General features: G+C 42.3%; 1 protein-coding gene across 3 annotated transcripts in view; it reads left to right on the top strand.

Moving 5' to 3' along the window:
- The window catches only part of TBC1D9 (TBC1 domain family member 9), a 61,497-nt gene extending 45,834 nt beyond the window's left edge, over positions 1–15,663 (top strand). For 2 of the 3 annotated variants that reach the window (XM_067297755.1, XM_067297753.1), the window contains 5 exons: positions 8,414–8,479; positions 10,500–10,586; positions 11,529–11,603; positions 11,734–11,837; positions 12,785–15,663. In XM_067297755.1, coding sequence (XP_067153856.1) covers positions 8,414–8,479; positions 10,500–10,586; positions 11,529–11,603; positions 11,734–11,837; positions 12,785–13,510 — 1,058 coding nt within the window. In that variant the 3' untranslated portion in view covers positions 13,511–15,663. The remainder of the gene's footprint in view (positions 1–8,413; positions 8,480–10,499; positions 10,587–11,528; positions 11,604–11,733; positions 11,838–12,784) is intronic. The other variant, XM_067297754.1, reaches the window with a different exon arrangement.
- Positions 15,664–16,130: the final 467 nt, after the last annotated feature.

The following is a 16,130-nucleotide window of genomic DNA, read 5'->3' as shown; positions in this document are numbered from 1 at the left end:
TCTTCCAGTCCTCGGGCACCTCTCCTGTTCTCCATGACCTTTCAAAGATGATGGAGAGTGGCTTAGCAATAATGTCCGCCAGCTCCCTCAGCACTCGTGGGTGCATCCCATCAGGGCCCATGGATTTGTGGGTGTCAAGTTTGCTTAAATGATCTCTAACCCACTCCTCCTCCACCAAGGGAAAGTCTTCCTTCCTCCAGCCTTTCTCTCTTGCCTCCAGGATCTGGGGTTCCTGAGGGCTGGCCTCAGCAGTAAAGACTGAAGCAAAGGCAGCATTCAGTAACTCTGCCTTCTCTGCATCCTTCGTCACCAGGGCACCCACCCCATTCAGCAAAGGGCCCACATTTTCCCTAGTCTTCCTCTTGCTACTGATGTATTTGAAGAAGCCCTTCTTGCTGTCTTTGACATCTCTCGCCAGATTTAATTCCAAACGGGCCTTAACCTTCCTCGTCGCATCCCTGCATACTCTGACAATGTTCCTATATTCCTCCCAAGTGGCCTGTCCCCCTTTCCACTTTCTGTAGACTTCCTTCTTCTGGTTGAGTTTTGCCAGGAGCTCCTTGCTCATCCATGCAGGTCTCCTGCCTCCTTTGCTTGACTTCCTACTCATAGGGATGCACCGCTCTTGAGCCTGGAGGAAGTGATGTTTGAATATTAACTAGCTCTCTTGAACACCCCTTCCTTCTAGGGCCCTCACCCATGGGATTCCTCCAAGTAGGTCCCTGAAGAGGCCAAAGTTTGCTCTCCTGAAGTCCAGGGTTGCAATCCTACTTGGTGCCCTGCTGCCTCCTCCCAGGATACTGAACTCCACCATCTCATGGTCGCTGCAGCCAAGGCAGCCCCCGACCTTCACATCTTCCACCAGTCCTTCTTTGTTTGTTAGTACGAGGTCCAGCAGCACACCTCTCCTTGTTGGCTCCTCCACCACCTGTGTCAAGAAGTTGTCACCAGTGCTCTGCAGGAACCTCCTGGACTGTTTGTGCCTAGCTGTGTTGTCTTTCCAGCAGATATCGGGGTGGTTGAAGTCCCCCATGAGAACCAGGGCCTGGGATTGTGAGGCTACTTCCAGCTGTCTGTAGAAGGCCTCATCGACTTCCTCTTCCTGATCAGGTGGCCTGTAGTAAACACTCACAACAGTGTCACCCATGCTAGCCTGCCCTTTAATCCTTACCCATAAGCTCTCAACTCGCTCTTCATCCACTCCTAGGCACAGCTCAATACATTCCAGTTGCTTTCTCACATAAAGAGCAACTCCACCACCTCACTTTCCTGGCCTGTCTTTCCTAAAAAGCATGTAGCCATCCATGACAGCACTGCAGTCATGCGAGCTATCCCACCATGTCTCTGTACTGGCAATGAGATCATGGCCCTGTGACCGCACACACATCTCTAGTTCTTCCTGTTTGTTCCCCAAGCTGCGTGCATTGGTGTACAGGCATTTCAGGGAGGTGATCGAGCATGCAGGTTTCCCAGGAGGGGTAAAAGAGGATCCTCCATAGCCACATCCCATGCGCACTTCCCTGGCTGCATTCACCTGTTGGAGGCATCCTGACTTGAGCAGTCTTTTGCCAACTACCCTGTCACTATAACTCTCCCCTTCCCCCATCTTTCCTAGTTTAAAGCCCTCCTTACCAGGTTTGCCAACCTGTTGGCAAAGACCCGTGTGCCCCGCCTCGTGAGGTGGATCCCATCTCTCGCCATCAGTTGTCGATCTTCAAACAGGGTCCCATGGTTGTAGAAACCAAAACCCTGTTGCCAACACCAGCGGCGCAGCCAGTCGTTAACCTGGAAAGTCCGTCTCCTCCTCCTCTCATCCATCCCCCTCACTGGCAGGATTGAGGAGAAGATGACCTGGGCTCCCAGACCCTTGACCACCATCCCCAGAGCTCTGAAATCCTGCTTGATGGTCTCCAGTTTGCCCTTGGTGTCATTGGTGCCCACATGGAAGAGCAGCAGTGGGTAATAGTCCGAAGAATGGACGAGCCTAGGCAGTCTTTGCATGACATCTCTCACACGAGCCCCCAGCAGGCCACAAACCTCTCTAGACATGAGGTCAGGTCGGCAGATAGATGCCTCCGTCCCCTGCAGCAGGGAGTCCCCCACAACAATCACCCGCCGCTTTTTCCGGGCGTTCCGGCAGGGCACAGGGTCTGTTGTCCCAGGTACTTCCCTGGCAGCCATGCCCATCTCCTCCTCATCCTGGAGGGCACTAAACCTGTTCTTCAGCTTCAGGTCTTCATCTTCAGGTTCCATCTTTTTTTGTGGAAATCTAGCTGTGGCCAGAGCATTGCCAGCAGTTGCCAAGCATGACTGAAGAACATGGGCTAGTGGGATCACACCATGAGCTGTGAGTGCAAGACTTCTGCATGAGAGGAGCAGCTTTCAAAACTAGAACTGTGGCTGCCCTAGTAAAGAAGATTCTGGGAGCCTGTTCCCATTGCAAAGAGAGTGTCTCTTTGATTTCTGGCAACATCTAGTTTATATGAGTCAGCAGCTAATCAATTTGCCATTAGCAAGTCTGAAACAACCTTCCTATCTATTGTGGAGGTATCTGAGACTATTATCCACATGATATTTCTCAGCATTGTTTGAGAGGGATATAAAGAAAATAATGAATAGCTTCTCTTTCCATGGTTTTCCAAACTCAGTGGATACTGTTGAGGACAGTTACCAATCAAAAAGTTAAAAATGGCAGGGTGTTGCCATCTGTATTGTGACTGGTAAGACCTACCTGCTTTTCCACTGAATTATGCAGCTTTCCCCAGATAATCACATCCTATATCACCATTTCAGTCATATTCTTTCTGCATGCCACAGTGAAGAGTGTGTGCATCTGGAAGGCTTAATCCAGGAAGAGGATGTTTGTGGGACATGCTCAGTGCCAACATGCCAGATGCTTTGTGGGTTAGCAGGTGCCCTTTACAGTCTCTATCCAGACTACAACAAACAAGTCTTTGCAGTAGCTGCATTCCTAGCTTAGTGCAACCTTTTGTAGTGGGCATGGTTCCTTAGAAGGGCTAGGCGCTCAAGATACCAACTGAAGGTTAACCACAGGAAGTGGTGATAGATGCAAGATTAATTCTCAGAGATTATTTTTACCCTTCTAGAACTTTTTCTCTGGCTGCATTTTATAGTTAAAGGTGAAATGATTTCCCCAAAATATTTTTCTGTTCCTCTCATCTCTTTGTCTTGTGCATTGGACTTGATATCCCTGACCTCTGACTTGCAACACAAAGATTACCTGCAACTTTTGTGATTGATGATGTGATTACTTCTAACCAAGGTGTTTCCTTTGGGAAAGTCTTTTGTATGTTTTTCTGTAGTGTTCATCTCTTGGTGACACTGCATTTTGTTGTCTGCTCCTTAAACTTTCCCTATAAGCTTATACCTTTTGCCAGTGCTACCAGTTCTGGAAAGGGGAGAGAGGCAGCTTTTGATCCCTTAGTTGTTTATGAAGAAGCTGCCATTGAAAAACTTACATGTATGTATATAAAAGAATGGAGAGGGGAGGGAGGAACAGAGTAAGTCTGTTAGTTTTATTTGCCCCTGAATAAAAGTGCATTTGATCCCTTCAGAAGTCTGCTGACACCCCACATACATGTGTCCCTATAAAATGTGAGGAGAAAGTGTCTAGTGAGGTAGTGCATATATTACTTCTGAAATCAATAACTATGTGCTGGTGCCAGGCCTGCAAACTAAGTGAAACTGCAGAATGGAAGTCCCCGGAGAAAGGGGGAAATGGAGGTGCAGACAGGGAGGCTGAATGTCATTAATGGAGAATGTGGCCCATACAAGTCTTGAAGCAGAACAATTTCAAGAGACAGAAGTCAATATTGCAACAAAGGGAGTTTGCAAGCCTCAGCAAAGATGAGGCAGGAGCTGGCCCTTCATCAAATAGGAGGGTTCAGGGCTAGTAGTCTGCACCCAGACAGAAGTCAATGCAAGGAAGGAGTGAGAGTGGGGGCAGAAGAGGAATGTGGTTGACAGTTCACCAAGCGAGCATGAGGCAGAGCTGTGATAAGCCACTGGGAGAAGGTTGGGGGGAGCAGGGATTGTGCCATATGTAGCAGAGAGGAGCAGCATCAGCAAGGAGAGAGTGGGGGTGGGGGGGGCTCCATTCTGTGCAAGGAGAAGGATTCAGGGGAGGAGTGAGTAGACAGAGCAAAGCAGCCAGATGGCAGCAAGAGAGAAAGGGGAGGGAAAGAGGAGGGTCTGCGATTTGTGGGAAGGAAATGCTATGACAGACCTGGGCTGAGAGCGGATTTTTGAGGGCGGAATGGGATTGCCCACAGTTGAAAGCAGCCTGCAGGGAGGAGCAGGCACAAAGAAGCAGCATTAGCAGCAAGAGAGAAGCAAGGAGTTTGTGCTCTGTGTAATAAGAAAACTGGAGAAGGGACAGGACATGAGCTGAGGAGAGGGAGATGTACATTAAGCTTTAGAAGAAAAAAACAACTGTAAAGGAGGAGCTGGGATGCTGGGTAGAAAGAGGCAGAAGCAGGCAGGGTCTGGAAACATCCTCTTTTGAAAGAGGATGGAGCTGCCAACGTATGCCAGAGCAGGTCTGAAGGGAAGGGGAGAGAGAAGAGCAGATAAGCTAAGCACAGGGGAGGCAGCAGCCACATGGCAAGAGCGCAATACTGTCAGCAGCGAGGAGGAGGGCTTGCATAGGAATTTCCCCTATAAGGCAGAAAGACAAATTCCTGAAAACCTGGGCTTTCATTGCCCCTTGTATCAGAAAGCCAAAGGAGCTTCCTTGGGGAAGCTTCTGAGCAGAAGTTGTGTGCACCTGCCACTGTGCTGGGAAAACAGGGTTTTGCTGGAGGTGGAGAACTGCTCATAGTGTCCTGACCACCCCCCCCCTTTTTTTTTTTTTGAGCATGACAGGAGTTATTTCCTGTAAGTGACCAACATCTTGCAGTCCATCATGGTTTGTTTCATGACAGCCTGTCATTTTCCCCAGCTTTAAATTTTGATCCTCTTTGAGAGGGAAAAGGTTTCCCAATTTGCCTTTCAGTGGCCCTGTGTAACAACATTTAATCATTACAGTTCTGAATGCAGCCTTGCATCGAAACCTCTTTAGAACAGCAGTAACATCTGTTCTCTTGCGGCTGCAGAGTAGCTATATGACAGTAAAACTGACTGGATGGCCTGTCTGGAGGAATGCTTATTGATTGCTGCAGGAACCATGGCTCCTCCTGAAACGTTTTCCTTTCACGTCTTTCCTTCAATAGCCTCACTCCATGTAGCCACAAGGACATGCTCCCTAGAAGCATCTCTCTTCTGGAGCTCCATGAAGAGGAGATAAAAGGACTGCTGCGAGTGCCAGCATGGCTGCTTGGCCCCTTCTTCCATGTCAGCATGAAAGCCCTGGGGCATGAGAGCTGTAATTGCAGCTTGTCATCCCTACTTCCTTTTCATAGTCCTTATGGCAAATGGCTCAAGAACTTCCTGCTTCAAGTGCCTCTAGGGCCTTAATGAGCAGAGATGGGATGATTTGTCTGTGGTTTTTTTTGTTTTTTTTTCCTGTATGTGCCATGCTGCTACCAGTCCAAATAGAAGAGTGGTCTTGATTAGTTAGCTCTAGGAGTTGTGCAGCTCAGAAGGGGTTGCCAGCCCTGGTTATGAGCTACTTGGCGTATTCACACATGGAGAAGCTCACCTGCACCCCGATGCCGCACTGGATTATAGTACATCAGTTGTTGACTCAGGATCCTTTAGTGGGACTTCCTTGTGGAGTCAAGGCATCCCCCCAACTCCCATCATGTGTTCATTTCTGTGTGGTGCTCCCTTCTTGGAGCAGGCAGTTCTCCCACCACTGGCTGCAGGTGTATGCAGCACTCACAGCAGCCTTGTGCGCAAAAGTCAGCGCTGTGAACAGTGTTTCTTGGGGAGTACCTGAGTGCTACCCCCTTCCCCCCCTCAAAAAAAAAAAAAAAAAAAGCCCAACTCTGAGCACACATAAGAGGAGGACATTCAGAAAGCAGAGTGTTAACTGCACCGCTCTTCCTCTAATCCCTTCAGGGAGGTAACTGCTCTACAAAAACCTCTCACGCCTCCACCTGTGTTCAAAGGAGGGGCAACTGAGATTAACACTTGTATACTGCTACTGGTTTTTATATTAACAGAAAAAAAAGTTCTAACCTGATTAATTACTTTGTAATGGCCACAAAGAAGTCAGGAAAACTGTTACGTATGACATGTTCAGAAAAGACCGAACACCTCTGTATGCTGTAAGGGAAGAATAGTCAAAAAGGGGGCTCAGGGTTTGTTCCTAGTCACACCATGAAAAGGGGTGGTGGTAAAGTCCTGAGAGGGAGGGTTAAGGGCAGGCATGTGTGAGGACATCGGTTACTGTGTGAAGAAGACTTCTTTCACTGTTGCTGTTTCAGGTAGAAAACCTCTAAGGGTGTAGTCATGCTCTGTTCCAAGCATGATTTCCTTTCTCACCATGAAACAAACACAATTTGTGAATAAAGACTGGCAATGTATCATCTGAGAGCTGCACTGCAAAAAGACAAGATTTGCTGAAGGCTGAACATCTGTCCATCCTGTGACTCCACTGTGGCAGCCTGGGGAGGAGGGAGTGTTTCTCACTGAGGCTGAGCATGGTCTTGCCATCTTCCCAGTGCTGTTCACAGGCCCTGGACAGAGTCCTCAGTGCTGTGGTTCAGGGGGTGCTGGGGCAGTGCAGGAGGCCATTGAGTTCTCCGGGCTTTCCCATGAAATGACCCCTGTATCCTCAATGGGCAGTGCAGTGTGGGGACCTGTGCTGAGACATCCTCCCATCCAAAGGTCTCCTCTAACTCTCCATCATAGGGACACAGTTACTGGAAGTACATTCCTGTCTCTTGTCTCTATCAATGTGGCCTAAATTTCTTTTAAATTTAATGCTGTCCTAGTCCCCAGTCCTTGGGTAAACCCCTGCAGCCAACTGTCTGGCAGTTCCTGCAGATTGCCAGTAAGCTGCTGTTCTTTTCATAAAACTTTCTGCCCTCTCCTGGGAGATACCTAGAGTGTGGTCTCTGAGGGAGTCCAGATGATGGCTTTGGGAGATTTGTCCTGCATTGTGTTGTCTTCATTAGTGTACATTTTTGAATGCTGAGGTGGAGCTTTAGTTAGAAAATCACACAAAAGAAATCAGGGCTTCCATCAAAATAAAGTTTTGTGGTTGCCTACAGAGAGGAGAAAGGGCTTAATATTTGTTCTCCTGGTGTCTAGGGTAGGGAGAGGAACAAACAAACAGATGTCACCAGAGTCCTGTTCCTAGGCCCTGAATCTTATTTTGGTGCATGCATCCCTAGCCATTGCTGGAGGGTGCAGAATTACAGCCCATCCCATGTGTTGGTATTTCACGTCCCCTTTACCAGCAGGGTACACCACCTAGTACCTGGCTGCGTAACCTCAGACAGTAGTTTCACCAGAAGAGAAATCTTTTTCTGCATGATGGGACACACCAATATGCCCCACCAGATACGGATTCAAGGAGTTTTTGCACTTAAAAAGGACCAAGTTGCATGCAAAATGGCTAATGTAGATGCACCCAATTCTTTGGCCGAACAGCTGTATTTATTGCAGTCTTCAGCTTTACAATAGACTGTAATTGTTAGTATTTACCAAACCACACTTGCTGTAGTTTGCATAGCAGAGGTAGCTTGATGTGGTAATCTGTAAAGTAAAATAAATCTCTGTTTAACCTAATTAGTGAAGGTCAATTCATTGATTTATTAATTATTTATCATAATGATTTATGAAGATGTCTGATTATAGGTTATTTCAGTATTTTAAAATTAATATCAATTTAATTAATTGAAAAGAGGGCCTACAATAGACTGCTTAGATTTCATTAAAAAAATCATTCAAAAATTCTAATTCAAAAAATTTTCAGAAAAAAATGCTAGTTGAGGTGAATATAGCACTAGAGAGCATTACATAAATATCAGTGTCGCCCTTGACTAAGATGTGATTAATAGTATGTTTGCTTGAATCTGCTTTTTTGGGGTGGGAGGTGGTAAATGTCCTATTGTTCTGAATCATGTGATGCTATTATTGGATCCTCAGATCAGAAAGCTTGAAGTCCGCACAAAAGGTTGTCTTAACTTTTAGCTAGAGGCCTTTGAGTGATAACGTGATGATCATAGATTATTTTTGAGAGTTACAAAATAGACATTTAGTGAAGGATCCAAGGTTGAAGTAAAAAATTTGGAGTAAGGAGGTCTACAGGTATTTTTTCCTATTTCTACTGCAGACTGCATGATCTTAGAAATCAACTGACTGGCTTATGATCTGTCTGTAAAGGGAGAACAATGCTTGCCTGAGTGAAAGTAACAGCTTCTAAAAATGCAATATTATAGTGATAATAAATAGAATGGTATTGAATACTAAGTATTAACAAGTTGAATATAATGCTATTTAGGTGCAGCATGCCATGGAGATCTCACAGAGAAACTGAAGCTACTCTATAAAATGCATGTTTTGCCTGGTAAGTAAATCATATTAAAATAGCTTCCTTCTTGGTGAGAGCAGAAATTTGGAGCAGAGTTGTTTACAACTAGCTGTCCAAATTAAAAATTAAGTAGTGGGAATTATTTTAGCTATTTATGCAGCAGTAAAATAAAAGAACTTCTGCTTTAACCAGGCAGAATTAGAAAGTCTGAAAGCACCATGCAGGCCTCTTCTGCTCCTGTCACAAACAGGCCTTTTACAGGGGTCACTTGCCAGTTTACCTGGGGTTGGTGTCTTCCCCCATGCATAGCAGATGCAGTCTTCTTTAGGGTTCGTTACTGTAATACCTTTTATTTAACAGTAAAGCTATCTTAATGTGTTCCTGCTTTCCCAGCTGCTTCCTTCTGTCCCTAGGCTTACTTCTTGGGTTCCCCACTGGGCTAGTACAACTATTTGTAGGGAGAGGCTTTTGTTTGTTTTAAAAAAAAGATCATTTCATAGATGTGTTTTCCAGGGAGCCCTTCAAACTGTTGTACTCAACTAAGTGAAAAAGGCAGTTTAGAGAGTAGGTAGCAAAAGGATGGAAACATCTCAAAACAGTTTTGCCCCTGAAGAAAATCCTATCCTGGAACTACATCCTCTCTGTCTTGTCATAAGTGTGTCATTAAGAACCTATTATTGTCTCTGCTGAATCTGTGATTTAAGTATGTTACAACTGCTTGGGTTCTTTAATTCATAAGCGCATTTAAATCCTTTGATGAAAATGCCTAAAAGCTGTGAGAGGACATTCTCCTGGATATGCTTTGAGCATGTCCCTGATTGCTCCCAGTTGGGTATGCTGGATGTAGATTTAAGTGATACACTAATTTAACCGAATGAAAAAAAAAAAATTTACTGAACTGTTAAGAGAAGATCCAATTCTGAGAATGGAGCTTCTGGTATTCAGGAATCGGTAAGCTCATACTAAATCATGATAGATCATGTCCATCTAGGAAAGAGTTCATGCCCTGCTTAGGGCACACTGAGATGCATAGAGGAATGTACAGGAAATAAGACATGGGAAGATGGGCACACAAGACTCTGAGAGAAAATAGGTACTTGTTAGTCAGACAGTACTGGATATGGAGGAGACAGTAAAAAGGTACTACCACATCCAGTTGATTCATCTGTTGTGAGTTTTAAGGAGATGATTCCCCAAGGGCAGTAAGCTGAGTACAGTTAGTCCAAGTAGCTTGGATTCAGATCTAGATTTGCCCAGTAGTTGTGTGAGATACCAGTTAATCCCAGGCTTACAGACTCAGTGCTACAAAGCCAAGGGGGAGACGGATAGTCTTCCATCAGTTCAGATGATGGGGTAAGACATACTTATCCTTCAAAAACGGCAGATTTCTCTCCCAAGAAACTTAGAAGTAAACCTGCAGTACTTGATGGGAGTGAGTTGTGGAAGGAAGAAGATAACAAGAATCCGGTGGTTTGCAGTAGCTCTCTTGTCGCAGTCTGGGGAGGCGGAAAAATTCTAGAGGCAAGAGGAGTGGAAAGGGAGGGAAGAAAGTACTAGTGCTCCCATCGCTTCCCTGGACTGTGGCCTATGCCATGAAGGTGAATTATCCTGAGGAAAAGCCAGATCAGCTGAGAACGGAAAGTAAGTGGACAACAGCGAGAGAACAAAGACCTTGTGGAAGCCCCACTGATCCAGCCAAACAGCATATCATGGTTTACTAGAGGCATGATAACCGATGGCTTCATAACACTCCTTTTTTTTTTTTTATTAGTATTGTGAAAGATTCAAAAGGAAGCCTGTTCTGTGATAGCAAGTGACTAATACAAGGGGCTCTGCAGGAAGGTAAAATAAACCCAGCAGAAATCTACACACAGGATAAGTCATTTCCTAAATTCATCGAATAGCAGTTAAGCAAAAGGATCTACCATCTTGCCTTTGCACACTCTCACACTATTACTTTTAGAAAGTAAAACTCTAAATGTATCAATGAAAATATGATCTAGTTTTTAATTAAACAGTAGAATTTTTAATGAAAGAATTTTATTTTATTGCTTAGATCCGTCCCCTGAGCAAGAAGAGCCGGACTCTGCTTTTGAAGCCACTCAGTACTTTTTTGAAGACATCACACCAGAATGTACACATGGTAGGCATCTTGCCTCAGGCATGAAAAGAAAGGGTAATGCATTTCAGACACCAGGTCTTCTTAGAAAGCTTCTTTTTTGTTGGACTAAACTCTGTAAGTGAAGTATTTTCTGTAAAAAGAAGTATGTAGTCTTAGTATGTATTTTTATATCCTTACAGATGTGGGCGTGTGTACACTGAGGGCTCCCCTGGATTGTGTGTAGCAGAAGTACTTTCAAAATAATATCATCAGTGTGTTGCTGAGGAAATAATTTTGTGATAAGTGCAGCATATTTGCCTTAATGGAGAATGAGAATAAATATATTGGCTTCAGGATATATTTGGATGACAGATGTTAGGAAATTCTAAAAAAATGGAGCCAATAGATGTATCAAAGTATAGTTTGGGTGTTTGAAAATGTTTTGTGCCCTAATGGGAACCTGGCTATCTGTCATCTCTGTTGTGTTAAAATGACACTCTCTTCCTTTAGATATTTGAGGTTAAGTTCTCTCTGATTCAAGAAAAGTGTTCCCCATCCTCCAAACAATAGGGGGAAAGATGGTTGTTTGAAAATACAGATAACATTTGATAGAATAGCGATAGTAGTTTTAAGAGTAGTTTAAGTTTTAAAAGAGGATGGACTAACATAATCACTAAACATACATCATTCTGGTATCTGTTTGTGTTGTGGTAACTTGCTTAGAGCCTCAAACGCAGCCTAAGTCATTCTACTATACAAACTAAACATAAGATGGTCCTTGTGTAAGAACTTATATTATTATATAGAATTCTTCAGCAGATTTAAGAATAAGCAAAAACATTAATCATAGTTTAGTCCTGTCATTTTTACTTTATATTTTCAGTATTGTAAGTACTTTCTTTATTTTGCACTGTACACATGAAAGGTAGGTATGTATCTATAACCCTGCTGAACTCTTTCTCTCCTCCCCGTAATACTTCCTAGTTGTTGGCCTAGACAGCAGGAACAAACAAGGAGCAGATGATGGTTTTGTTACAGTGAGTCTGAAAACAGACAAAGGTAGGTATGGTTTCTGCATTTGAATTATGTCTTTAATTTCTTGAAAAAATACTTACTTTGAAGATGAAAAAAAGTGTTAATCTAAGGTCTCTTGATGGACTTTTCATCCCTCTGGGTAATTTGTTAACAGTAGGCAAGAAGAACTCACAAGAGAATCGACACTACCTGAGAATGTGGAACCAAGAGAATAAATCTAAAGCAAAAAACGCAAAGGACTTGCCCAAATTGAATCAGGTACATTAATTATTTTTCATAAACTTGAAACTTTTTTCACATACCAATAAATATTCAATATATTATCACTGAATAGAGGTTTGTTCTGAAGAAGATACTTTTTTACTAAAGCAGCAGTCAGTGAAATATGGAAGTTTGTTGTTTTCAACATACTTGAACCAGTTCAGTTCCCAAAACATCCCAAAAATGAGATATGCACGTACAGGAATGACAGTGTATTATTTTGATCTACAGTCAAAAAGTGATAAGACACTGAATATTACTGACTAGTATACACTGTTGCATACTCATTACCTGAAAAAGGAAGTCTGTGTTCTGTAATTTATACCGTCAATCTCATTCCCCTTAGATCAATAGCAGCTAAGGAGGATAAAGACCCAGTGGGATGGCTGTTCCTTCCATTAACCCATAGGGAAGGTTTATTCCCCATGGAACAATTCTTCCTACTTTAGGTAGCCCTAAGCAAATCTTCTCCTTCCTATTTCTGATTAGTTAGTTTTGAATTTTGAAAGGCTTACATCTAACTAGATTACTCCTGCCAATTAAGAGAGTGCTGCAGGTCACTTGCTTCATTACTTCTCATTAGTTTTATCAGACCCCCAGTTATACTTAGCATCCTTCACACAAAGAAAACCACCCAAGTGAATGCTGAGCATCTCACTGCTTGCTCTCTGTTGCCCTCCTGTGGTTGCAGAGAAATAAATTTGTCCTTTGTTGGAAGGAACATTCAACAATTTATTCTAAATATCCTTCAGAGAGACAACATATGTGGCTGCCCAGTTATAGAAAATACTTCCTAGACTACTCAGATTATTTCCAATTTCAGTTTAATCATATACCATTGTGTCATGGCTCCATTCCAAACTTCCTTTAAACTGATTTACTAGATCTCAAAAGCTGGATTTATTTCCTGCTCTCTCATTGATATTTCCTCCCTTTGTGTTTAGGGACAGTTCATTGAACTGTGCAAGACAATGTATAATATGTTCAGTGAAGACCCCAGTGAACAAGATCTGTACCATGCCACTGCTGCTGTGACAAGCTTGCTTTTGGAGATAGGTGAGGTTGGTAAGCTCTTCACCATTCAGCCCACAAAAGAGACAGACAGCAGCAGTAACAACTGCAGCAAAGCTATTCAAAATGAGCTATTCCAGAAGAAGGAGAACCAGCAGTACCCCCTTGAGCAGCACAAGCCGTTCCAAGGCAGCCTCGTTACCAGCGATGAGGAGGCCATTGGCACTGACAACGTGCTGGGCATGCAGATGGAAGATATTAAGCTCGAAGACTCCTCTCCCAGGGACAATGGAGCCTGTTCTTCCATGCTCATTTCCGACGATGATACAAAAGATGACAGTTCCATGTCCTCCTACTCAGTACTGAGTGCAGGTTCGCATGAGGAAGAAAAGCTGCACTGCGAGGACATAGGTGAAGACACCGTTTTGGTACGGAGCAACCACACCACTTCTCTTCGTAGAAGCACTAGCATTGACAGAGACTGGGCCATCACCTTTGAGCAATTCCTAGCCTCCCTTTTGACTGAGCCAGCACTGGTGAAGTACTTTGACAAGCCTGTGTCCATGATGGCTAGGATTACTAATGCTAAGAACATAAGGATGATGGGTAAACCAATAACATCGGCTAGTGACTATGAAATCTCTACTATGTCGGGATGAAAGGCAGTCATTATTTTTTATTTATTTTGTTTTATTATGTATTTATTAGTACCTGGCGTAGGCCCTGGTATTTTCAAAATGTGCTACTTTTCACTAATGTGAAAACTTTGGGGTGCAAGCTTAACTATCTTGAAGTATAATCACTCTGTGGAAAATGTTACAAGAATGCAAATTTTATTCAAAATACAGAAAAAAATAACAGTTGTCAGTGAAGTGTGTGTATTATTAACCTTGCTGTCAATATAAAATGGTAAAGATTAGTTCTCAATTTTTAAATGTGAACTTAATGCCAATATTTGTGTGCATTTTTAAAACAGAACCTGTATAGAGGTCTGATTCTTGAAAATAAATTAAATAGGAAGTACCTAAATTTTAAAGGGACACTGTCAACCTGAATAGGACCTCAGGTGAAATTAAGTTCCAGGCAGCATCTATGAAGAATAAGTTTTGTTCCATACAGCTTCTTCAAAGAGGATAATGGTTTTTAACGTATGCTTATATTTTATTTCTTGAATATATGAAAGATCACTGCAATGATATCTGCCTGGGTCCTAACTTCCTCTGCTTAAGAAAAGTACACTCAAGTAAAAGTGAGAAGTTCATTGCAAGCCTGGCTGGTACATCAGGCAAATGTGGTTAAACATGACAATTTCTACTCCAAGAGAAGGCAGAGCCTATTTGCCTCTCCCAGGGTTTGGCCATCTCTGGCTACACTGAAGCAAACAGAGAGAAATCCCTTTTCTAGCTGTGACCACCAAGGGAAAATATCCACCATGACCCTGCACAGAGATGAATTCCCAGCAAGTGGACTTAGCAGCTTTGCTATTGTGCTCCAAAGACAGTGTATGCAGGTACTAAAACAGATTGGTAGAGTCCCTTTTTAAAAATGGAAAGATGTTTTTAAATATAACAAATACTTCTATAGCTGGATCTACAGCATATATATCTTAGCTCTTAAAACTAACCTTTACCACCAACCTATTATATCCTTGTTAGATTAAGAAATTAAAAACCTGTATTGCATAAGTCTTCATTTACAACACTGTAAAGTAGAAGTAATGAAAAAATCTGCAAGATAATGTAACTGAATGTTTAAGTCTTACTGAGAACACTGTCACTTTATATAAAATGAATCATATCCTGTATCAATTACTGAATGGTATGTTAAAATGAAAACTGGAGCACCTGCACTTTGAATCCTTGCTTCTTTTATACAGATATTCAGAATTTTTTTTTATTTTGTTAGCTGTTTTATAATTCATATTTGTTCAGTTCAGAATCATGCCTACATGCCTAAACATTATTTGCTGTTTTGAGAATATTTTCAGTAGAATACTGTTGATTTTTTATACTGCTGTACATTGCATCCATGTAACTTGCAGACTTTTTTAGCAGAAGCTGCTGTTTAATTCTTTTATTTTAAAAGAACGCTTTTAAACTGTCAGATGAAGTGGTTTTTAACCACAAATAGGGAAATGTGAACAAATAAAATACACTCTGCACAGATTTGATTTTTTAACTATTAAACTCATGCTAGAGGGAAAAGTAGGTGATTGTGTTTTATTACACAAGCAAATGACTTTGGAACTTCAACAACAGATTTCGGAACAAAAACATTTGCTGTTTCCATGCCTTGTTTTGTTTAACACTTGCATGTGTTTAATTCCATCTGCAACAAGTAACCCATGTAAGCTTCTCGCACTGCACAGTTTTATTAAACTATTTTTCCCTGTTATGTTTTCATTTGGCAACAACAGTTGTTGCTACTTTTTAAGACCCCCCCCCCCAGATATTTTATAGACCATCTGTGTTTTGCCACAGCTTATTAGGCATGCTTTTAAGTTTTTAAATAATAGAATGTTTTTCATAGGGAAGCTGAGATGTCAGCCTCAAAACTCTAACAAGTGACAGAACAGATTAGGGTGTGCTCTATTCAGTGAATACGTATTTATTTTTGAGACTTACCATCTCACTATTTGTATATATAAAGTCAATTTGCAAAAAATAGCTGCCAATTTTTGAGCACTTTGAACTAGCAGTACTGCTAACCATTGTGTCAGTCATTTTGTAGTTGATTTTTTTTCTTGTATTGATAACAATTGGAGTTCTCTCTTTTGTATTTTAGCCCTATGTAGATTACATATAACAATTAAAAAAAGCAGTACAGTCTTTCTGCATATGAACCTGCAGATTGGTTTAAATGTGTATCAAATTGTGACCTTCATTTGAAGCTGTAATCACCATTTTGAAGAATATAATTTTGAGTGTTTTAACTTAGGATGCCAAGGCCAGAGCAGAGCGCTTTATTGTAATGCCTGGCAACTAAATAAGTTATCACAGTAGTCTTCAACACTAAGTGTTAACTTCTCTAAGCAGACTGTTGACCTTTTTCATTTTGCAGGCCCTTAAAATTTCTGTTTTAGGTGTCTGTCATGGTGAAGTGAATTTTCTTCCCAGCACCCCTAGAGATGCACAGATCACAGATCAAAAACATTTCTTTATCTTAAAAGGGCTTGCCAGCTTTGCTATACCAACAAGGCTGGAGGTGCCACTCATATCATGAGAATTATTCTGCTGTTACAACTATTGTAACAAAAGGTATCCACAAGTAGATCTCTGG

This window comes from Apteryx mantelli, chromosome 5 (assembly GCF_036417845.1).
Source record: "Apteryx mantelli isolate bAptMan1 chromosome 5, bAptMan1.hap1, whole genome shotgun sequence".
Lineage (NCBI taxonomy): Eukaryota > Metazoa > Chordata > Aves > Apterygiformes > Apterygidae > Apteryx > Apteryx mantelli.
Note: the sequence above shows the minus strand (reverse complement) of the source record. Positions and strands in the feature narration are given on the sequence as shown.